Source organism: Tenrec ecaudatus, chromosome 16 (assembly GCF_050624435.1).
Source record: "Tenrec ecaudatus isolate mTenEca1 chromosome 16, mTenEca1.hap1, whole genome shotgun sequence".
In the NCBI taxonomy this organism is placed as follows: domain Eukaryota; kingdom Metazoa; phylum Chordata; class Mammalia; order Afrosoricida; family Tenrecidae; genus Tenrec; species Tenrec ecaudatus.
This window is the reverse complement of record NC_134545.1, coordinates 105,153,814-105,178,504: the sequence shown is the minus strand read 5'-3', so window position 1 is coordinate 105,178,504 and position 24,691 is coordinate 105,153,814. Positions and strand designations below refer to the sequence as shown.

Genomic DNA, 24,691 nt, shown 5'->3' with positions numbered 1-24,691 from the left:
TCCGAGATCGTAACTCCTTATGGGGATAGAAGACCCCCTCGGAGCAACTAGCGGCTTCAAACTGCTGACCTTGTGGTTAGCAGCCCAATGCATCACCACTGTGCCACCAGGGCTCCTGACAGCAGGGTGCATCCGCCCAGTGGAATGGCAGTTGGCAGTCAAAATGCGCAGATTGCTGACACATCGGAAACGTGGGCGCACCTCACATTTTGCTGATCCAAAGAAGTTGGGCACAAAAGGGAGCCTGCTGGAAGTCTCCGTGGCTAGAAAGCTCTGGAACAGGCAGACCTCGCAGACGATGGCAGAGCTGGTCGGGGCAGGGGTTATACCTTTGGGGAGGACCTTCCAGGCTCTGTGTTCTCCCACTCAGAATGGAGGCTGGTGACTGAGATATCCGTGTAGTTAAAGCCCCGGGCAGACACTCCCTTCAGATCAGTGCACTTGGTTTTCTGTAGTTACACCTCACCCTAAAGGAAGGTGCAGGTGTGATGAGTGGAAGATGAACAACAGATTGAACGGAAGTTAAGTGGGAGGGGCTTCTCTACTGGAACCACCTCCCACCCCACCCCCGCCCCCAGGCCTTTCCAGAGGTGTACTGCTGCAGGGGGTCAGTACCTGTCAGGACTGAGGTCTCAAACAGCCTCAAGACATCTTTCAGGCACAGTCTTAGCACACCGCCCCACACCCAGCCACCACAAGCATGCGCCTTCTCAAACGTCCAGGCTGTCTTAGCTGGAACCACCGTTTACCGATACCATCTCGCGAGTCGCAACAACGTTGAGAGAGAGACAGACAGAGACCCAAGTGCCGGAAGGGAAACTCCAAGGTTAGAGGTTGACCAGCGCATCAGCGGTTCCCTTCAGCCTTCTGTCAACGGCTTGGTGGGGCAGGAAACCTCCGCCCAGACCCCAGAATCCTAACACACCACTTGAGTCCAGATGGGCTCCAGTGGGACACGAACAGCAAAATGCTGACCGTTAGCTCAAAGGGGGAGGAGGGGAGAAGGCCTGGCAAGCTGTGTCTGAAAGGGCGCAGCCTTGGTGCACCTGTGGAATGGGGCTGCAACACAGGGTTTGCCATGAGTCGGAATTGACTTCAGAGTGATGGGTTGGAGTCCCCCGTGAGCCCACCTGGAGACCAACGTGGTCCACATCTTGCTTGCCTTTGAGGTCAGATGGGGCCCTGCTTCCATCCTGCATGGAGCTTGCTGTGTGCGAGCCCCCGGCGGCCAGGTCCCTGAAGCTCCCTGAGCTGGGTTCTCCCTCTGTGCTGTTGTGGGGTGCCTCGAGTCAATTCTGACTCTCATCCACTCTATCTGGCAGGGGACAGCAGCCCCCAAGAGGGTTCCTGGAGGGGGGTGGTACAGTCATCTTGCAGCCAAGAGGAGCGTTTGAGATGTGAGTCGAGCCTGGCCCAAGTAGAGCCAGGTTCTACATCTTCAAGAAGCCAGATGTCCCTGTTGTGGGTAATAAATGTTTGGGAAGATTCGCTGTGGCTAGAAATTCCACAGTGGCCTCTCAGAATCACACACAGCCGTGACCTTGCTACAGACAGCGACCCATACCATGACACCAAGACAGAAGACTGTTTCTGCCCCACCTCTCAGGCTGAACCTCACCCCACAGCCGCCGAGGGGACAGGAAGAAGCATGGGAGGGTGCAGCATGTGTGTATGGGGGTCCTGGGGGGTGAGAGTGGGGGGTCAGTGTGTTAGCTGGTAGTTTTCTGGAAAGGCCCAGGCTGGGCAGCAAGCTACCTGGGCTCTTCGGGGAAGATTAAAGAATGGGCTATCCACCATCCAACAGCCGAGCTGTTTCCAGAGGCGATGTCCCCAGTGAATCATGTTGAACACCACACCTGAAAACAGCCTGCCCAGCACCTCAGGTGTCTGCTCGCACCCAGATATGGTCTTCACTGACAGAGAGCGGGACAAGAAGCCCCTGGCTCCCATGCCACCCCGCCCTGGGCCACCCGGTGTTCAGTCCCACGCCAGAGGAACCTAACCTACCCTGGGTCTTCATTCCACAGAAGGGAGCTCTGGAGAAGCCAAGCAAGGATGCGGGAAACCAGAGCACACGCTCCCGCCGAAGGAGCCACACAGCAGCCTGGCCTCAGACAACACAGAACAACAAAAGGCACTGCCAACGCGGACGCACAGCAACCTGTAAGAAGAGGGAGAACTGGCCCCTGTGGGGTTCCCAGACTGTGACTCTTGGCGGGAATGAAAAGTCCCGTTTTTCTCCCTCGGAGGAGCTGGTTGGTTTCAAACTGCTCACCTAGCGGCTAGCAACCCAACGTATAACCACTAGGTCACAAGGACTCCCCAAAGCTCCTTCAACAGAGGCACTAAAACAAGGCACTCGGCCAGTCAGAGCAGGATTCGAGTTCCCATCTGAAGACGGGGCCAGACACATCAACAGAACCTGAGTGTGGGTGAAGAAACTATCGCAGGAGAAAGCGAACCATCTTCACATGCATTTCCCTGACCGAGCTCACTGTGACTCGGTTGGACCACCCTCCCCTCCCGCGGCTCGGATCACCGGAGGAAACGTTGCCTGTCGGACACGTCCTTTGGGGGCGAACCCTGCGCACCCGAGCAGCCCGCGGGCGCGGGGAAGTTCTGTGGGAGCCACCGGTACTGGGTGCGACATTTGTTTCTACAGAAAGTTTCCAGAACGCTTTCAAAGCACAGACCGCTGTTTGAAAACACTGGGAGGCGCGAACAGGACCACAGCTGTGCTTGGGAGAGCTGGTGGTTTCCAAAGGCGACACTGTCGTGCAACAGGCAGTGTTGTCAATGGAAGCCCAGGGGAACCGAGGACCCCCGAGAGCCGTAACCGTGGTTTTCTCTGGGACAGGGGTGGGAAGGAGCCTCACCTGCCAGCGCATACCTATAAGCTTCTTACCTTCTTTTAAAAGACACTTACGAGACTCTTCAAAACGCTATGATCTTATGACTGACAACAGAAAAAGCAACCCAGCTGGCATTGAGTTGACCGCAGACGTGGCCAAACCACCTAAGTCTTAGTAGAGCTGGGTCTCCATCAACCTCTGGTCTTCCAGTTAGCAGCTGAGCACATCAGCCATCTGATGGTTACGGCCTGAGTGCCTCTCAACAAAGACGTTTCTCTGAGCCCTTCCCAGCTCCACCCTCAGGTCACTCACAGCATGTCCGCCATGCTCTCCTGTCTTCAGCCTGGGCCAGTCCACACCAGCTCCAGCATCTCCCTGAGACTCTCGGACATCAGAGAGCACCCGCCCCTGCCTCCAGATTCTACCAGCCTCTCCGAGAACTCGGTGCTGCCGGCCAGACAGCCGCTCCCTCCGTGGTGGGAAGGCCACTTACCGGGTGGTCGATTTTAATCAGCGCGATGTCGGCCTTCTCATCCACATCCTTGATCTTGGCTTCGTAGGTGGCGCCGTTCCTCAGCTCCACTTTGACTCGGTGCTTGTTGGTGACCACGTGGGCGTTGGTCACTATCAGCCCATCTTCGGACACAATGAACCCAGACCCGCTGGCCACAGGAACCTCCCGCTTGGTAAAGGGAAGCCTAGAACCCGAAGGAACACACAGGTGAGCCCGGGGCACCATGAACTTAACTCTAGGACACACGGATCCACTGGCTGTACGCCTCCAGCCACTTACCTGTGTATATATAATTTGTCTATTGGGTGCAAGGATCAATATAAGGATATCATTTATACGTTAATTTTATATATGGTCACTAACCCCAACATCCGAAGTTCGAAACCACCAGCTGCCCCTTGGGGATGAGGCTTTCTACTCCTATGGAGTTACAGTCTCGGAAACTCATGGGGCAGTTCTGCCCTGCCCTACAGGGTCTGTGTAGACCTGACAGGGTCAGATCGACTTCACGGCAGTGAGTGAGTGAGTGAGTTAGTTTTGGTCTTGGAAACCCACAGGGACAGTTCTAGTGTGTCCTACAGGATCACTATGAGCCGGCATGGACCTCGTGGCAGTAAGTGAGTGCTCTGAACACAGAATAATGTAGTCCATATCACTACGTCGCACTGTGGACATGCGGACGCACGGCACGCTATGGTGCAGTGGTCACGGCATGCGGCTCTTCGGGCCGTGCTTGCGGCGCCTCCCACTCCCACCACATGACTTCTTCCTGATGGGGACGGGGCGGTGGGGCTAAGCCATTCGGTTGCGATAACTGTTGGCAGAGCTGGTTGGGGCAGTAACAACCTGGAAAGCTAAAGTGCCGATTTTTCAATGTTGTCATCCTGTTGGGTGTGAAATAAGCCAGCTCGGCAGCAGGAGGGGGAAATTTCACCACCATTAAGAAAGAGCCAGGAGCGGAGTAAGTCCTTGGACCCCAGGACCCCTGCAGGCGGAAGCTCCTCAAACCAGGGGCAGCAAGCTGTGACACCAGAGAAGCAGCCAAAGCAGAACACTGGACAGAGTTCCGGTGGACTCAATGGGGTTCCTCTAGGCCAGGGTTTCTCCACCTTCCTAACACCACGACCCTTTCATACAGACCCTCATGGTGTGGTGACCCCCAACCATAACAGTATTTTTGTTGCTACTTCATCACTGTCATGTTGCTACTGTGATGAATCGGGTGACCCCTGGGAAAGGGTCATTCGACCCCCAACGGGGTCTCGACCCACAGGTTGAGCACCGCTGTTCTAGGCACTTAATTGGGGGAACTAGGTTTGATGACCCACGGAGCTGGTGCTAAGTGGCTTTAGCTAACTCTGGAGGCATTCCACTTGGGCAACTCTCAGGGGCACTAAACCTCAATGCTCGCTCATTGCCACCCTGTAAGGCAGGGTAGAACTACCCCTGTGGATTATATGATGACAAAGTTCAAAAGGATTATGACTGAAAAGTTAAAAATCATCAAACACCCACATAGAAAATATTCCTAGGAAGCCCTTCGAAGCCTGAGGCGTGTCTATAAGGGTCAGTGAGAACACTGTAATGTGAACCTTAAGGTCACTGAAATGGGGGGACTCCAGGCTCCAATGAAAACCCCGTTCTCAAGTAAACTGAAATGTTCGCTTCTGTCCTGAAGAGTCAGCGTGGCCTCTTTGTACGAGTGTAACTACCTGCAGCCCAGAGGGAACGAGAATGAGGATTTTGGGCTTGGACGAGAAGTCAATGATGGAGGGAGTCTGCCAAGAATGTTCTAGGAGCCAGTGTGGTGCAGTAGTTAAAGTAACAGGCTGCCAATAGGTGGGTCACTCCATAGGGAAAGCATGGAGCCATTTACGCCCATCAAGACGAGGATCTCAGGAACACTATGGGGCATGTCTCCTCATTTCTACAAGGCGGAATCAACATGTGGCTGGTGAACTTGATTTGGTGTGGGGTCTTGGTCTGAAGACAAGGCCTTGCTCAACGGCCCTGCCGCCTAGGACATGGAATTAGCCAGGGTGGATGAGGCATCCACCACCATCGCTTAACAAAAACTCCACTGTGGGGTCAATGCTGACTTCCGCCCACCCTCGAGGAGAGCCGGCCTGCTCTGTGGGGCTCCAAGGCTGCAGATCTGTACAGAGCAGAGCCTCGCCTTTCTTCCCCAGGAGCTGCTGGTGGGCTCAAACTGCTGATCTTTCAGTTAACAGCCCAACTTGTAACCACCATGCCACCGCACTTTGGCCAAAGTAAAGCAAGAACAAAGTGATCAAGCGTCACTTGTGATGTCCTGACTCTCCCCCCCCCCCCCCAGATGCCGTTCACAAACTCTTCCCTTCATTCCTATTGGCTCTTTGGAAATCCTAAAGGCAAGGACCTGTTACCGCAGGAAAAGGAGAGAGGAGGCAGGCTGTAGCTGTGACACCACTGGCAGACTCTCTTGTGAGACAAACCCCACCCTCAAGCCAAACTCACTGTTGCCGAGTCGACTCAGACTCACAGTGAGCCCCTAGGACAGGGCAGGGAGAAAGACAGGACTTTCTACTCCCGCAAAAAAGTTAACGGAAAAGGATGAGCCAACCAGGGTACAGCATAGCACCGACAAAGCACACGGCATTCCTCTAGTTCCTGAATGCTTCCTCCCCCGCTACCAATGACTCAGTCCTAGCTTACAAATCCAGCTAGACCGGACTACACACATTGGTACAAATATGAGCTCCCAATACAGGAATTCAGGACAGATAAACCCTCGGGAACAGTAGTGGGAGTGGCGATATCATGAGGGTGGGGATGGTCAGGGAGGGGAAAGGGAGAGAAAGGGGGGACCCATCACAAGTTGGATATAGAGTCCCCCTCCAGAAGGGGGCGAATAACAGGATTGTGGGTGAAGGGAAACAATGGATGGAGGAAGATAGGAAATAATAATATATAATTGATTGAGGATTCATGAGGGTGGGAAGGTGGGGGAGGGAGGGTGAAAAAGAGGAGCTGATAGCAAGGGCTCAAGTGGAAAGAACATGTTTTGGAAATGATGGTGGCAACCTATGCACAAATACGCTTGCTTCAATGAATGTACGGATGTTATAAGAGCTATAAGCGTCCTCAGTGGGATGATCATAATTTTTTTTTTAAGGTACAGTGCTGTAAACTCCTGGGGCAGTTCTAAGGGATCACCCTGAGTCGGAATGGAATGGCAGTGAGTTTGAGAGGGCTGCAGCATTGCCCCTGGGGGCTTCTCCAACCTAGTGGCTGGTGGATTTAAACTGCTGACCTTGAGTAACCACCTTGGCAGTGAGTTAAAGTCTCAGGATATGACAAGCCTCAGGATACAACGGAAGGTAAGAAGTTTATAGGTTACAATGTAGCAGAGCCTTGTATCACTTTTGCCAGGTGTCCTTCTTTCTTTTCTGCACCTGAGAGGCACAGGCCAAATGCTTGCTTCGCCTGATCAAAACTGCTTCCTCTCTCTCTCTCTCTCTCTCTCTCTCTCTCTCTCTCTCTCTCTCTCTCTCTCCCCTCCCTCCCTCCCTCCGTCTCCAGTTGGGAACACATTCTGTGGCCTCTTCCGCCTGCTTGTTGTGCGTGTGTTCCCCATCTCTCTCCCACACCTTTCCGAAACGCTTTGGTGTTTCATTACGACAACTGAAATGCGTCACACGGGAAAACTTCCGAAGGAAGAAGTGTTCAGTTTCCGACAGGAATAGACTCCGTGACATGTGAGCACCGTCAGGGGTCTCAATATTGCTCTGGTGTTTCCCGAGCGGCTGCATGTACCCGGGGGAAGCCCAGAGGTTACAGAGAAGAAGACACCCTCCCACCCCCCTCCCCAGCCCCGCTCTTTACTTGCGAAACAACTCGATGTGAACCACGGCCGGGGCAATCTTCTCCACCACGTCCGCAATGAAGTTGTACTTGTGCCGCAAGCTATTGGGGTCTTCCTGTCCTGGGGAAAAAGCAAAGAGAAGGCACCGTGAGCTGCGGTCGCCGGGAGAAACGGGATGGGATGGGTCGGAGGGAAGCAGAAAGGCCTGTTCAGAAGTCTCTAAGGCCCGACGCCCAGGTCTGACCTGGGCAGCAAAAGCCCCTCCAGCTTTGGGGGTAACCATTCAGCCAGCGCAGCATGCACTGCATGCCCTCTGCAGCTGCCCTCGTGACTGGGCTTCTTTCCTCCCAACTGTGTCCCCACCAAAATACTGAGCCAGGCGCACCAGCAGGTACCAGTATCGTGACCTGCTATCTCGTCACTGCTCTCAAGTCAACGCTAGCGCCTAGAAACCGCACGGTGGGTTCCAAGATGGCAACTGCTTAATGGAGTTGAAAGCAGTCTTTCTCCTGAGAAGCCGCTGGTGGTTTTGAACAGCTGACGGTGTGCATCGCAGCCCAATGAGTAGCCACTACACCACCAGGGTAGCGAACCCCAAAAGCACGCCTCCCAAGGGTCACTTAGACATGCCAGCATTCTAACTCCCAACACCACCACTAAGCAACCTTCCTCAGTAACTTCCAGAACTGGGAGCCGGGTCCACGCTATGCTAATGGGATCAGAGGAGCCGGCGATCATGAGTCATAAGAGACTCAGTATGGAAAGCATTAAGGGGAAGGCAGCTGTGAGCTGTCCTCCCCACCGATGGCATAAGGGAAACTGAGGCCAGCATCTGTCACCTGAACACGTTCCCCTACACACCTGACATTCCCTACACACCTACACATCCCAGGCAGGACAACACTAGAGATGCCTCAAGGCTCTGGGAAAAGATTCAGAAAACCAAACTCACTGCCATTGGATCAATGCTGACCCATAGCCACCCCCTGTGGGTTCCAAGCCTGTCAATGCTGACGGGACTAGGAAGCCCAGTCATTCTGCCAAGGAGCTGCTGGTGTCTTTGAACTGTCAATCATGTGCATCGTAGCCCAACAAATAACCACTATGCCACTAAGGCTCCACGTGAAAAACGAACAAGAATTGAGCCCTAGTAGCGCAGTGGTTAGGTATTGAGCTGCTGGCCTCAAGGTGGGCAGTTCAAAACCATCAGCCAGCTGCAAGGAAGAACGATGGGGCTTTCTACTCCTGTACAGAGTGGCAGTCTCGGAAACCCACAGGGGCAGTTCCGCCCTGTCCTCTAGGGTTGCTGGGAGTCGGCACTGACTTGATGGCAGTGAGTTTGGTACAGCCATGCAGAGTAGCTGCTCAGAATCGACCTTACATTCAAATCTTGGCGAGTTTTCTTTTTGATAACACACGTGCTATGATTCCTGGATGCCTGGGTGGCGGGCATGTTCAAAGCCACTTCAGATGGAGCTGCCCCACTTCCCCGAGGTAGGGCAGTCCATGCACCACGGCACAGGATCCAGAAATGGGCAACTAGGGACTGTGGTCACAGCCCGTCCTGCCGACACCCCTTCACAAGTCTCCTTTGGCTTAAGCGTGTTCTGACCGAAGCTCCTGGCCAGTCTCATGAGACCTCCATTAACGCTCACACTGTAAAGCCTGTGGCTTCTGAAGGCTCCGCCCTCTGGCAGGAGCCTGACTCCATTCTGAGTCACCTCTAAGTTCAGACACCCTTGAGCCCTTTGGGTTACTTCCCTGCGGCTTGCTGGCCATTAAACTGCAGTGTGGCTGTGCTTAGACAAGTCCCGGGCAAGCCCAGGGAGGGGCAGTTTGCCCTCCGTGTCCACAGAGAGCTGGAGGATCTGCCTGGGCGGGTCCTCGATGTTTTCACAAAACGGGATGCATGGTATCTGGTTTAAGTTAAAACCTGGGGTTCTGGCTAGAATGATGAGTTATACCACACCACGATACCAAGACCCCAGAAGCGATCTGTCGCTATCTTTGAACCTGAGATGATGCGCGTCACCCAGACGTGGTCCTTTCCCTGCTTTTGCAGCCCTGCCTGAGACCACGATGGACTGGTCTTGTGATGGTGGCCTTTCTTTGCTCTCTGTCCTAAGGAGGAAAACCGCGGCTGGGAGTCCACGGACTCCATCGCCCACTGCCTGCTGAGGGTCTCCCTCATCAGGACAGTCGTGTGAGTTGGGTCTTTGGCAGCTTCGGGCTTAGTGAAAGGGTCTCTCCGAGACATGTTTGGAACTGGGATCTTTTGCCCCCGGCACAGATCTAAAGGCAGAACTTGAGGGGACACTTCCAGAAGCCTCTTCCGGCATCTTGGCAGAACAATCTTGTGCCTGCAGAATCTAAAGATTGGAATTGGGGCTTGAATCTCCCGTCTTTTTATTTCACTCTACAGTAACTCGTTGTTATCATAGTCTATAAAAGTATGGGTTCAAGATGGATCAGAAATAGAAGGCAAGAAATCCGCCCCCTCATTCCCCACACGTGGTCTGTCCCAGTCGGGTCTTTCCCACCCAACTGCAGCCCACTCGACAGAATCCACAGCCAAAGCCTGCAATTGAAAAGGAGGCCTGTGCCCAGCACAAGTGTCCTCCATTCACCTTGGGGCCTGGGCACTGACCTCCAGTCCCTCCGCCCCACACGCTGCACACACGGGTAAATACAATATCAATACACAGACACATATGAGGGGGCTTCACACCCTTTGCTGGGAAATTCCATTATATCTTCTATTTTGCTTCTCCATGACCTTTGTGAAGCCCCTTCATACACATGCACAGATGTACAACCAATGAACACATGTACACACACATACGCACATGCACACATGCCTGAATGTATGTTGACACACCTACACGTGTGTGCACACGTGCCTCCCTGCACCTCCCACACCCTTGGGGAGATGTTGACAAGTCTGGGCCCTGGGTGGATAATCGTGCCCAGCCAACGCAGCAGCGATGACCCAGAGCAGAGCAGAGGTGGGCTGCCAGGGACAGGCCCTAAAGCTGAGCATCAGGGCCTTCCACTTGGGGCCCTCTGGGAGGGGCCCCAGCCTAGCTTTCAGCCGTCAAAAGCATTTGGAGAATTTGCTGACATGAAATATTTAAACTGCCATTGGGGGAGGTGCAGTCTCTTTGCTCCTGGCCACACGGGCTAGCTGCAGGCGTTGTGGAATGTGGTGAAGGGGGAGGGAACACTCGGGAGTCGCTTTGGGTCCAATAGAACACACTTTAAGTGCTTTGAAATCACTTCTACGTCCAGTTAGGTCCATGCGTCTATCCTAGTCTCCCAGGAACACGGCACTGCCCGCTGTGCCACGCCTGCTGGACAGACCTGCAGCTCTGCCCTATATGGTACCCTCAAACCCACTGCGGTCAAGTCTGCCCCAACTCACAGTCCCTGTGCCCAGCAGAGCAGACCCACCCGCCAGGGGCTGCAGAGCGGCAATGTGGGCACATCTCTCCCGGGGAGAGGCTGGTGGGTTCGAGCCACTGACTTTTCAGTTAACGGCCCAGCGCTTAACCATTGTGCCCCCAACGTTCCGTGTACCATGTGTACCCAAAGCCCACTGCGGCGGACTCGATTCCCATTCACAGCAAGGCTGGAAATCATCCCCACTGGAGGTCCGTTGGTGGGTTTGAACCACTGACCTGGGGGTTAGCAGCCCAATGCTTACTTGAAAACACCACCAAGGCTCCTAATGTCGTTCACGAGGAGGTGGAATTATGTGGCTAATGGAGAAATGTGCCAGAGAAAAAGCAGAGTTCGTATCAATCATAATAGATTACCTAATAAAAAGTCATTCTATCCTTTCCACAGGAAATAGTACACCGTCACTGTCACCTGAAAAGGTGAACAAAAAATGTGCAGCCGAAAACACTCCAAGGAGGAAAGAACCATTCATAAAAACATCCTATTGCAATTCAGCCATCAAAGACCCAGCAAAAAATCATATCACTGTGAAGGAGGGGGAGCGTGGAGGGCACCGAGCCACATCAGCGGACACCTGTCTCCCAGTCACTTGAGACCCTCGGGGTTTCCACCCCTCCCTGTAAAGTCCAGCTGGACTGATTCCCTGCCACAAAACGCCTACCGCCACACAGCTCCTGCCGCATTTCTAAGGGTGCCACCTCTCCGACAATTCAGGCGCTGTTCCTCCATGTCTCACCTCACTGGTAGGGGATGGTCGAACTTACTGAAGGAACCCCACGTGTCCTCCTGTCCTGCTGAACCCCTCAAGTGCTAGGTCAAGTGTTCTGGCTCTCAACTACTCTCTCTCCGGCCCTTCCCACCCAGTGCTGGGCTCCACAGGCTGACTCTGGCCTCCCTGCTGGCTCCCACTGCTGCCCATGAAGGGGTTCAAGGATTCCTCAGAACGACTCCAGGGACTCACAGGAACTGGGCACCCTTGCGGCATTCACCCCGCGATGAGCAAGGGCATAGGGGGGAATGTGCATCAGGCAGGAGGGGACGTGCACGGTCCCCCAGGGACGTGCCAGCACCTCCCCTGCATGGGTGTTCTCTCTACTCCAGGAAGTGACAACGTTCCGGGTCCCCGGATCAATGAATATGCAGACGGGATCCTGAATGCATAGTCATGAGCAACTCAGTCCGGGGCTGAGCACGGCTGCATCCTGCCCTCCCTTCCTGAGACCAACTGCCAAGGGATCCCGGGAGACCTTCCGGCATAGCTGCGCTCAATACAGTGTTTCTTCGGGAGACACCGTGGGTTTGGAGGGACTTGGCAGTTGCTTGTTGAGAGGGGGGGAGATTCTCACCCACCCGTTGTCGCTTGGAGGAAGCAGCTCCTTGGGAGGAAAGCTCTGGCCACAGCAGTGTTTCCATCATCGTCGTCATCGACAGAGCATCCACTTGGGGGCACACGGCCAGGCCCTCCTTAGACCTAATCTCTAACTATTCCTGCAAGCCTGGAGGCGGACATCATGACCAGTCCACGGAAGGTCAGAGGGGCCCCTGTGATGCAGTGATTAAGCACTGGGCTGCTAGCTCACCAAAAGGCTGGTGGTTCAAATCCACCCGGCCCTCCCTGGGAGACGGGTGGGGCAGTCAGCTTCCAGAAAGAGCGACAGCATTCTCGTCCGCAGCCTCCCAGGGCTCGGGTCATCCAGGGACCCGGGAGGCAGCTCTGCTCAGTCGCAGCACTAGGTGGGTGTTATCTGACGGGTCACCTCCATGGGCCCCAGGGCCTCCTTCTGTACCAGACCGTACAGAACCTTCGTTGTTGCTGTGGGTGCCGTCAAGTGGGCTCCGACTCACGGAGACCCTGACTGCAATAGAACAAAACACCGCCCCTTCCTGTGCCGACCTCACGTCTGCGCCACCATCGCCGCCACGGTGCCGCTCCATCTTGTCAGGCCTTCCTCTTTGCCCTGCCCCGCCTACCGATTTTAGTCATAGCTACACCATAGATTAGTCATATGATAAGCATCGCTGTAATCCACCCAACCTGAACATTTCTTAGGGCGTGTGAATGCTCACAACAAACTTCTCCTAGGGGAAAAAAATCTTCTGCAGAGTTATGACATGATTCATCCTCGTTATTACTGGTAACGGAAGCTAGCCCCTGCCTCATTCTCAAAAAAGTTATTGATGCAGGCTCGCAAATACTAACTACCACAATAAGTCCTGATGCACCCAAAAAAATCTGTCAAAATCAACGGCCAGAAAAAATACCGGTGGCCAAGAAAACGACAGTGTGCATTTGTAGCGCATGCCGACAAAGCACGCGACTCAGCGGGTCATTGAGATTGGGTGAGAACGACACCTCTGACCGGCGTGCACTGGAGCCACCAAGGCCATGCCCAGCCGCTTCTACTCGGAAAGGCAGAATGGAACTGCCCCCTAGCCCTTCCAAGACCATAAATCGTTACACTGCCCTTGCAGTAGGGGAGCCAACGTGTCCCCCTGATGCCACCAGAGCTCAAAAGGGTTCAGAAAGTCAATGAGCATTGTTTTATCCTCGCAGGTACAGTGATTCTTGCAGCCTGGGCTTGAGGAGTGTTTTGGCTGGTGTCACTAACTACAGGGACAGCTTTGTAAAACACAATGAGCTTCCTCGGGGCACACTGCACCAAAGGTGTAGGGGCAGCCTTGCGGTGTCACTCCACCCCAACTCTGTCCCTGGTATGATCTGATCTGCGCTCCCACACCTCCTAATGACGCCCCTGGCTGGAGTGGCTGAGAGCCTCCGAGCAGGCGGGCGGTGGAAACCAGAGGCCAGTCCGGCCGGCCTGCCCCCAGAGGGAAGCTCTTCTGCTTTCTCTCCCAGCTCCACCCCCAGCAGCCCTTGAAATGCTCACGCTTCCGGCCTGGGAGACCAAAGCCAGGGCTCAGAATACCCACCCCACCATCCCTTCCAGCGAGAACAATGGCGCCTTCCAGTTTCTCCGGGTTGATGACAGAGCTCATTTGGAAAGCGGTGTGGTGAGGATTCTAGGAAGAAGAACTGAATCCCTCTTTATGGGCAGGGAACAGCAAGTTCCCCAGTGCAGACCGCTGAGCACATGATGGGCATCTTAACACCCTCCCCTGCATTCAGGGCTGGCTACATCGTTTGCAAAGCCTGCTGGGAAATGGAAATGGGGGGTGGCGCGTTCTTCTTTCAAGAGGGTGGCAGCAGAACCAGCAGCCAAGCGCAGGGTCCTTCTGGGCTCGGGCATGGGACTGCCCTGGCCGCTGAGCCTGTGAAGCTGGTCCTCCGTCCACTTCTGCCACATTTACTTTCAATGCTGATGCCCAGGCTAAGCAGCAAAAAGCAGCACTTTCTCAGGCACTTAGAGAAGTGCTCTCTTAACCAGGAGAGGCGCCAGGACCCTGAGGCGAAGGCAGTCTGCAGGGGCAGACCCAGTGGTCAGACCCCCTCCTGGGGGCAGCTCACACCCCAGGGTCAGGACAGATGCTCAGTGAAATGGTGTTGGGCACTGAGGAGTGCTTCCAGCTCACCGTGGCCTCAGTCACGGAGTTGAGCTGCTCCATCGAATGTCTGTGGCTTCCGCTTTTATGGGAGAGATTGCCAGGCCTTTCTGACTTTGAGCTACTAGGTAGGTCTGGACAGCCAACGTTTCAACTAGCAGCCGAGTGAGCACAGAACCACTGGGTCCAACGGAAATCGCAGGGTTTGGATCCCCCTGGTGACATCAGGGGGGAAGCACCCGTGTTTTCCGAGACCTCGTTTTAAGTTGTCACTGCAAATTCTTTCTTTGTCTCTTGGTGAAAAAAAATCATGTCACTCTAAGATGTCTTTCCAAGGGGCTGACGTGTCTCTGGAGCTAGAGCGGGAGATGCCTCTCCAGCCAGACATGGGGAGAATGTTGAATGGCACAAGAATATCAAAGGAAGACAGAAGGGACGCACAGCATCACTGCGCCAGGAAGGACTGGGGATATCCAACCATTACAGAAAGGAACCTGCCCCCAGGAGCCGGTGCTGGTGCTGTCGGAGGCAGGAGTCAAGAAATCATGCAACGTGTTGCACTGGGCAAGTTTGCTGCGAAGGATGAGTGTCCAAACGCAAAGCTGTCACCTGGAGAACTAAGATGTCCCTGACCCGAGTCTCGGATGCATGGAAAGTTGGACGAGGAATGAGGAAGAATCGATAACTTGGGATTGTGATGTCAGAGACGAACCTGGACTTGGAGACACCAGGGCTGGTGGCATAACAAACGGATCTGTGCTGAAGAAATGCAGTCGGTTAGGGTCCTTAGAAGCAAGGATGACAAGACTTTGTCAATGTCCACTCACATTGGACAAACTACAGAGCAGCGGTTCTCAACCTGTGGGTTGAGACCCCTTTGGAGGTCCAAAAACCATTTCACAGGGGTCGCTGGATTCCTAACAGTAACAAAATGACAGTGATGAAGTAGCAACGAAAATAATGTTATGGCTGGGGGGTCACCACCACATGAGGAACTGTATGAAAGGGTCGCGGCGTGAGGAAGGCTGAGAACCGCTGCTTTAGAGGGTCTGACCCCCAGAAGAGGACATCACACTGGTCAAGGAGGACATCAGTGAGAAGGGGAAGCCCCTCCCGTGAGGGCCTGCCACTGTGCTCACACACCGTGAGGAGGGACTCTGAGGATGGCCAGGACTGGTCACTAGGAGTGAGAGCAGAGGGCACGGCCCTTAACCGCCAGGTGTCTCCGAGCCTCCCCCACCTGGAGGGAGTGGACGAGAAAGAGATTCGCAGAAACTCGGGCCTCCGCCCAGGAAGATCAGAAAAAAAGATACTGTGATCTTGAAAATATCACTGATGTGTAATTGCTGCTTAGCGATTGCCTACGTAGATTTCTTTCTCTCCTCAACGTCTCCCCGCTGATGGAAAGAGAGGCAGCCTGCCCGTTGTGGTGTAACGCTTATTCAATCACGACGACTTTTCTCGCTTTCATTTTTGTGGCGCGCTGTTCTGGGTTGGGAGTAGTGACCTCGCCCATCGGTGTCCACCTCAGACAAGCCCTCAGCATGAGAGGACGGGGCTCCACACACAAGGCAGCTTCCAGGGCCCCTCCCAGCCCCCAGGGGGAGGGAAGAGAAGACATCTATCTCTGTGGTCAAGTTCAAGTGCCAGCAAAGGCAGTTCAAGACTGCAAATAGTATCCATGAAAAGCAAACAAACATGGTGGTGACTCAAAGTGACCCTATCAGGCCTGGCAGAAGTGCTCTGGCTGCCTTATCTTGTTCCCACAGAGTAGCTGGTGGGTCTGACCTCTGACCTTCAGTTAGCCGCCCAGAGCTTACCCCCTAAATCACCAGGGCTTCACCTACATGTAAGAGAACAGTCCACTTCCAAGATGGGACAGGGCTAGGAGCATCGGACAAACGAGAAGCAAGAAACTCGGAATCGCCAAAGAGGGGCAGGCCTGTCAGGGCTTCTCACCCTCCTATCTCTCTAGAACAGGGGTCTCAAATTACGGCCCGCGGGCCACATGCGGCCCACCGAGGACATTTATCCAGGCCACTGAGTGGTTTTGCCCCTTTTTGTTTTTTACTTCAAAATAAGATATGTGCATTGTGCATAAGAATTTGCTCATAGTTTTATTTTAAAATATTGTCCGGCCCTCGGATGGGTCTGAGGGACAGTGAACTGGCCCTTGTTTAAAAAGTTGGAGGACCCCTGCTCTAGAATGTCCGTCTGTTCACCAGGTCCTCCCTCCAGTCAGGAGAGTCTGCACTTCCCCGGCAGGAGAGATGCTCGCTCTCTCAAAAGCCAGGGCGTTAAGGTGCCGCCTGCAGAGGTTACGTAGGAAGACTGATGGAAAACGAGTTCTCGTCCTCCACGCAACAGACAGGAGAACCCTCTTGTCTGCAAGCTCATCACCGCTGTAGGGTCAAAGGCCCACCCCAAAGCCTGGAGACATGCCCCTCGGTCACCGGCAGATGCACAGCCACTGCCGCCACCCCGCCACTGGGTATTTTGCAGGACCTGGTCAGAAACTGTGCTGAAATAAAAGGTAAATAAACCCAGCAGCCCCCGCGGGGTGTCCCGGGAAGGGTTGCGTTTACTGAGGAGTCTGTGCCACGCTCCCCAGCCTTTTTCGGGCCTGGCATGCAGCGATACCTCAGACGTCAGCGCCATGGGAGTGGGGGGGCGGGGTGCCACTACGTGACCCTTGGAAGGACCACAGCATCATTGCTCTGGCAGCCCCCTCAGTCTGCGGGACAGCTAGATTCAACATGGCTACCCCGACACCGCTGTTGAGGAAACAGACACGGAAGGGAGTCAGGTGACAGAGAGGTCACCCACCTGCCTTGGACCTGTAGGTGCCCAGGACCTGTAGGCACCCACCCTAGCCACCCACAGGCTGGTGAGGGCACTGGCAAGGCTATGGGGAACTTCAATGCCAATCGACCCAGGTCCCCTCCAGCCCTCCTCAACCCTTACCCCCCGCACCTCCTGAGTGCGAGGGCTCCCCACTTCTGGTGGGGGTAAGTCAGCAGCTGAGGGAGCGGCAGAGAGCATGAGACGCACTTCAGGCCCAGGGCAGCTGCATGGGTGAGGCGGAAGGGACAGGCACTGCGATTCCTGTGTCACCACCCAGCAGAGCAGGCACCTGAGGCCATGGAGGAGGGGCTAGGCAGGCAGTGCCCCTGGGGAGAGGTGCTGGTTCCCACTGGGGGTTGGAGGAGATGGGGTAGCTTGTTGGGGCTCCCTGCTGAACTGGGCGGGGCAGGGAACAACCACAGCAGCGAAGAGGCTAAAGAGAAGCAGTTAGTGCAATCAGTCCTGGCTGTACCCGGAGAGCTGGGCGGCCCGGTCCAGCACTGCGCCCAGGATGGGTCTCAGATCCGACTGCCGTGATCCAGAGGGTTTCTTTGGCTGACGGTCTAGGGTCCATCTCAGGGCCTCTCTCTAGTCTGTCTGCATCTGGACGCGCCTGTGGAACTTGTTCAGCATCCCAGCCGCAGGGGGGCCTCCACGGCATGTGACGTGTACTGGCCAGGAATCGAACCCGAGTCTCCCACGCGGAAGGCAGGGCGCCTACCACCGAGCTGCCACCACCACTCAGAAACACACACGCACCACCTGCTTCTGGTCCGGGTGCCGGGTCGCCTGGCCACTTTCCCCCTGAAGGCTCTGAGGGGCATCCATGGAAAGATGCCTGGGGTGCGTGCTGGTCGCCACCCAGGTGAGGCCTGGAGGCGCTGTGGGTTTGGTTTGGGCTTTGTCAGGTTAGCACCAGGCCGATCCTGGTTTACAGCGACCCTATGGGACGGAGCAGAACTCCCCATCCTGCTCCCAGAGCTGGCATCTTTAGGGCACAAACTGTCTCATTTCTCCCGCGCAGGGCGGGTGGTGGGTTTGAACTCCCCACCCTTTATTAAGCAGCTCGCCACCAAGGCTCCTTCCTGTCCATGGAGGAGGGCTGGGTAACCCAGCTAAGGCAGCAAAGGTGGGCGCCCTGAGACTCCAAGGACTACATTCTGTGGGCTCAAATCTCCCGATTCCTAGACAACAGCCAGCAGTGGCCCCCTGCTCCCCCCTCAGGAGCCTAGTGAGTCTGAGGAGCACAGGGCAGAAGATGGGGCCCTCCTGCAGCCCACAAACCCAGGCCCCCATTCTATTCAGTGCAGCAGCAGCAGCAGAAAATTCCAGGGCACAGGGGTGCCAGCCATGGAAAGGCCACTAAGGCCTTCTCTCCGACCCTGGAGAACCTGCAAGGGAGGCGGGAGTGGGGGCAGCCCACTGGGGACAGCCTGGAATCTGGAGCAGGGACACGGGCTGCAAGTCTAATAGAAAAGTCATCCTTGGATTCTAGCTGCCCTCTGCCAAAACATCAACCCCCCTCACCTCCCCCGGGATGGAATCTTGTTAAGGGGAACAGGATCCTCAGTCTGACGTCTTTTCCTTAAGCTTCAATGAAGGCTGGGGCCCTCTCCGCCTCGCTGTTGCCTAGCCAGCAAAGAATCAGCATCAGGGCAGTGCTTGGGGACCCCTGTCTTAGAAGCAGGAGGGAGACTGGGAGGCGGGGTCTGGCTTCCCTTCCAGCCACATTTGTGCTTCCCTTCCCTGCGCTGGCAGCCGGTCCTTCCGGTGCAGTCTGGATTCTAGGCTCCAAGTGGGAAAAGCGCCACAGTCGCCAGACCGCAGCCGGAGGCCAAGGCCCCTGCCCACATCCTAGGTGCCCGGCGTCTTCGGGGCTGGCCCAGCTGTGGCAGATGTGCCCGGGGGAAGCAGGTAAAGTCAAGGAGGAGGAAAACAGACCCAGACAAGCCTAAGACCGGCCAGCTCTCCGGGCACCCTGCCCGGCTGGCTAGAGTCCCGTCTATGCCACAGGCCCCAAGCTCTCCTGGTGAGAGCAATGTGTCCGAGTCCCTGGGATTCACACCCACGGGGCACGCTTGGGTTCAGTCAGCCTTCCTGTGGCTGTTTCTGACCTCGTTCGTGTGTTGGGGGAAGTTTCCAACCAACACCAGTACCCTGTGTTGGTTAGGTTCGGTTCATTTCCCCCAGGAAACCTCCTGGAGGCCAAATATGATGGTCTAGCATTAACTGCAGGGAAATGTCAGGCTGCTCCGCTAACAAAAACACTGTTAATTTTCCTCCTGATAAGCATCTGGCTCTGGGCCTGACCTTCCTGGATTTCTCAGCTGGGTCTGCTTCCTGCTAAGGCCTCCCTGTTATGTCTGGAGGGCAGAGCAGTGGGCAGCCAGCAGAGTCCTCTGCCTGGAGCCAGCCCAGCAGCCCCAGGGGGAGGAGGAACGTGGAACTTGGGGGGTTGGAGCCTGCAGAGGAGTTCCTCACACCACCACCCTGAAAGAGAAAAAGGAAGCAAGACTCACGTCCATCCTGCCCAAGGGGCCAGTTTGCCCTGGAAAGTCCCCCAATGCCCACTCACACACGGTGCACTATCCTCCAGATTTCTAAACAGGAATAAAAAGAAGAGGCTTTCTAAAACAGAGGCAGACACCTGGAGAAATCCTTAGCTCAAGGTCAGAGCCCTAAAGAATTCAAACAGGGTAACTGTGTCGCCTGCTAACCAAAGAGCTGTAGAGGCTGGTTCACCCAGAGTTGCATGGGAAGAAAGGCCTGGCATTATCTACTCCTAAAAACTCAGCACTGGAAAACCAAGGAGCCCAGGGGTCGCATGAGCCGAGGTGAACTAGATAACCGCTGATGGGTTTTAAGAAGTCAAAGGCGGGCAGGGGGCAGGGGGCAGGGGGCCGGGGGTGGGGGTGGTGTTAATCTTCAGTATCTTCTCCCATAAAGTAAAGCGTGTCGGCCAGACCATTCCAAATATCCTTTCACCTAAAAAAAATGTTTTGCATCATCTTATAAGTCCAAAGGCACTCTGGTGGGACAGTGGGTGAGCCCTTGGCTGTCAACCAAAAAGATCGGTGGTTGAGCCCACCAGCCGGTCCACAGGAGAAAGACGTCGCGGGCAGCTGCCACAAAGATCCCAGCCTTGAAAACCCCAGGGAAGGCGTCCAGCTTCGTCCTCGTCACCAGAAGTCAGAATCGACTCAACAACAGTGTGGAATATTCTTATCTTTTATGTTTCTAGCATATTAAGGTTGCCTTCCCAGTGACGTGGTTACCCATTGGGCTGTTAACCTCAAGGTTAACAGTTTGAAACCACCAGTTGCTCATCAGGAGAAAGATGAGGCTTTCTACTCCTGTAAAGAGTCATCGTCTCGAAAACGCACAGACAGGGTAAAACAGGGTGAGCCCTGTGGAACAGGGCTATAGGGTCACTGTGGCTTGGAATGATGATGGCAGTGAGTTTGGTTTAGGTGGGGGGGCGGGGCGTTCCTGCATCACATACTCTGGTTTCTTCTATTAGACCAAGTCAGTGCCCCTCAGCTAGTTAGACTTTCCAAGTGACTTTCAGGGCTGGGGCTGGAGTCCTCGTCAGGGAGAGAAGATAAAAAGCTGGCCTTCCATCAAAGAACAAAAAATCATATCATTGTGTGCTCACCTCCATGATAAAATCGCTGAAGACAAAGTGGGTGCATAAGCAAATGTGGTGAAGAAAGCTGATGGTGCCTAACTATCAAAAGATATAGCATCTGGGGTCTTAAAGGCTTGAAGGTAAACAAGCGGCCATCTAGCTCAGAAGCAACAATGCCCATAAGGAAGAAGCACACCAGCCTGTGCGATCACGAAGTATTGAAGGGATCAGGTTTTCAGGCATCATCAGAACAAAAAGTCCTATCATTGTGAATGAGGGGAAGTGCGAGTGGAGACCCAAAGCCTATCTGTAGGCAATTAGATATCAGAATGGTTGTGGGGAGGAGACGAGCCAGTCAGGGTGCAGTATAGCAACGGTGAAATATACAACTTTCCTCTAGTTCCTAAATGCTTCCTCCCCTCCCCACTATCATGATCATAATTCTACTTTACAAGTCTGGCTAGACCAGAGAATTTACACTGGTACAGATAGGAACTGGAAACACAGGGAATCCAGGGCGGATGATCCCTTTAGGACCAGTGGTGAGAGTGGTGATACCGGGAGGGTGGAGGAAAGGTGGGGTGGAAAGGGGAAACCGATTACAAGGATCTACATGTGACCTCCTCCCTGGGGGACGGACAACAGAAAAGTAGGTGAAGGGAGACGTTGGACAGGGCAAGATATGATAAAATAATAATTTACAAATTATCAAGGGTTCATGGGGGAGAGAGGAGTGGGGAGGGAGGGGAAAAATTGAGGACCTGATGCCAGGGGCTTAAGTGGACAGCAAGTGTTTTGAGAATGATGAGGGCAAAAAATGTACAAATTTGCTTTACACAAGTGATGTATGTATGGATTGTGATAAGAGTTGTATGAGCCCCTAATAAAATGATTTTTTTAAAAGCTGGCCTTACTCTCTCCAGACAAGGGAATAGGAAATCCCGGACAATACAGGAGAAGGGAAGGGGGAAACACGATGGAGCTTAAGAACGTTATCCTCAGTGCAAACCATCCACACAGTCTGATTCCACTCAGGGGAAATGTGGGCGGTAGCAGGTCAATTCACCTGCAGCACGCGGACAACGAGAGCCGTAAGTACGGAGGTTCTTGGGGGAGGGGTAGAGAGGGGTGCCGAAGTAGAGAGTAGTGATGGTGTCCCAATTCTGTGAACAGACTGAACACACGCACATACAGGCTTGTACACCGTAACACGGCGAGTCTAGGCTGTGTGAATTTTCTCAATCAAGGTGCTATTTTAAAAGGGGAACAATAAGGCCACCTGTATGTTTGCACCCTTTGAACAGGTCCTGCTTGTTGCTAGGTGCTCGCAATGATTGATAGCTTTGAACCCAGTGCTGCAGCCCCTACGAGCCTCCTGTGTGCTGGCCAGCCTCGCTCCTTAGGCCCATCCTGGCTCTCCTCCCACGACAGACACGTCTGTTCTTCTGGCACGAGGTGTTGTGCTGTAGATTTCCCCAGTGCACCACTTCGGTTGATTTCTTAACTTCTCCATAAGCATTGCTCGGAGGTCCAAGGCAAATGACATCCTTGGCAGCTTCCAACTGTCTCTCTTTATCGTGATGTTGCTTATTGGTCCAGCTGTGAAAATCTCTGCTTTCTTTGTGCTGGGGCATGAGTCTGGGATCCTCCTCAGCACGGGCCTGCAAGTCCTCTTTACTGCAGCACATAAGGCGGGTCATGTGCCCAGTGCCAGTTGGTGGTGGGTTTTCCTCGGATCCAGGTGCTGTGCTCTTATCCACAGAGCCTAGCTTCTCCGATTATCCGCTCGGTCTACAAATTGCACGAGTATGGCGAGAGAGTGCACCCCTGACACACGCCTTTATGATTTTAAACAATGCAGTAGCCCCTTGTTCTGTCCGAATGACTGCCTCTTGGTCCGTGTATAGCTTGTCCATGAGCACAATGATGGATTTTGGGAATCCCATTCTTTACACGCCTGTCTGTCTCCGAAGAAATCAGGCCTTTGGAATGATTGATTATGACATGTCTTTGTGATTTATTCTGAAGTTTCCAGGTTGGGGGGTCTTTCCGCTTTTTGAATGTACATTGACCCCTTCACCTTCCTCCTTGCTGGGACTCTGCCTCCAAACCCTTAGAACTGCTGGCACTCAAGGATCCATTGACTCTGATTCCACAATACTCTGCTTCCACGGGAATCTGATCGCCTGCGTCCTGCTTCACATGTCTAGGTCCCCCGTTTGCAGCTATGTGAGTTTTAAGAGGGAGTTATGGAGTGGCATCTGACATACGGAGTTGAATTGGACTGCATTGCCATGCCTTCGTGATATGGAATTATTTCTTGATATAAAACTCTTGCTACAAATTTCAAAAAGGAAAAGAAATCAGGCCAGGGTGCTCCCTAGAGGCAAGGGTGGCATGATTCCGTCTTACACACTTTGGAGATGTTGTCAGGAGAGACCAGTCCCCGGAGAAGGACAATGTGTTTGGTAAAGTGGAGGGGCAGGGAGAAAGAGAAAGAGATGAGATGGGACTGAAAACGGTGGCTGCAACAATGGGCTCTGGCACAGGAACAATTGTGAGGATGGCAAAGGACTGGCAAGTGTTTTGTTGTGTTGCACATAAGGTTGTTCTGGGTCAGAACCAGTGGAATGGCACCTACCAACCACAGCATGCTTCACGGCATCACCCAGGATTTGTGATGGTCCACGCAGGCAGATACCTTTGCATGGTCAATGAAACGCTGGTGGAGATTGCGCTGCTTTCAGCCAGGATCCACCAGCAATGATAGTCTTGCCCTCTTCTGCATCCCTCTTGGATTTCTGGCTCTTCCCTGTTGTCGGGCTACTACAACCATTTCTGAATTATCCAGAACAACATTTTACTTGTATATGAGATGAATGATGTTGTTTGGTCTTTTCCACATGCTGTGGGATCACCTGCATCGCTTCCCATCTGTTGGCCAGGTCACTGTCTTCCAAATCTCTTCAAATCGACAAGCGAGACCTTCCAGCATGGCCTCCCTTGGTCGAAAGATCCCAACTGGCAGTCCATCAATTCCTGAAGGCTTGTTTGCCGCCATGGTCTTCAGTGCAGCTTGGAGTTCCCCCTTCGATGCCATCGGTCCATGATCTGTGCTACCTCCAATTGGTTGATTGTCTACCAATTCTTGTTGGTACAAGGGCTCTATTCCTTCCATTTTCTTTTGATTCTTCAAATATATATATCTCCCCATAGAGCACTTCAGCATTGCAATTTATAGCTTGATTCCCCCCCCCCCCAGTCCTTTCAACTTGAAGAATGGCCTTTGGATTTTCTAATTCCAGGTCTTTGCACATTGCATTGTAATGCTTACCTCTGTCTTCTCACGCCACCTTTGAACACTCTGTTCAGCGCTCACACACCATCACTTCTCTGTTCTCTTCAGCAGCGTGGCATTCTGGAGCCAGTGTCCAGGTTTCTTCTGACCTCTGTTTTGCCTTCTCTTTCTTTCCCGTCTTTTTAATGACCTTGATCTTGCTTCGTGTGTAATGTTCTTGATGTTCCTGATCTCACAGCTCCTCTGTGTTCGGTCATCGGCGTTCAGCGCATCAATATCTGCAGGAGACCATCTCTAAGTTCAGATGAGAGAGACTCAGCATTGGACTTGTTTTCGTGATCTTCTGCTTCAACCTGAATCTGCATATGAACTTCAACTTGAATCTGCATATGAGTAATTGAAGAGCTGCTCTGCAGTTGGCCCTTGGCCTTGCTTGAACTTGGCTCATGGAAAGTCTCAGGAGCCTTTGTGCAACGATGAAGTGGCTGGTTGCTAACCCAAAGTTGATGGTTCGAAGCTCGAGCCCACCCAGTGTTTCGTGGGAAAAGACCTGACAAACTGCTCCCATAAAGATGACAGACTGGGAACCTATGGGCCGCTGCTGCTCTTGGCACCTGGAGTTGCTAGAAGTCAGAATCAACTCAAAGGCACCTAATAACAGCTAGAAAGAAAACTGATGTTTACAGATGTGACTCAGGCTAGAATCCCGTCTCTGTGCACAGGACATTTGGATAAACATAGTCCTCATTTT

General features: G+C 53.7%; 1 protein-coding gene across 1 annotated transcript in view; it reads right to left on the bottom strand.

Annotated features, from left to right (window-relative positions):
• HTRA1 (HtrA serine peptidase 1) overlaps positions 1-24,691 on the bottom strand; it is a 73,867-nt gene that overhangs the window by 35,176 nt on the left and 14,000 nt on the right. The window contains exons 2-3 of the mRNA XM_075534480.1: positions 7,231-7,330; positions 3,346-3,550 (exon numbers count right to left, since the gene is read on the bottom strand). Of these exons, the coding sequence (XP_075390595.1) occupies positions 3,346-3,550; positions 7,231-7,330 (305 nt within the window). The remainder of the gene's footprint in view (positions 1-3,345; positions 3,551-7,230; positions 7,331-24,691) is intronic.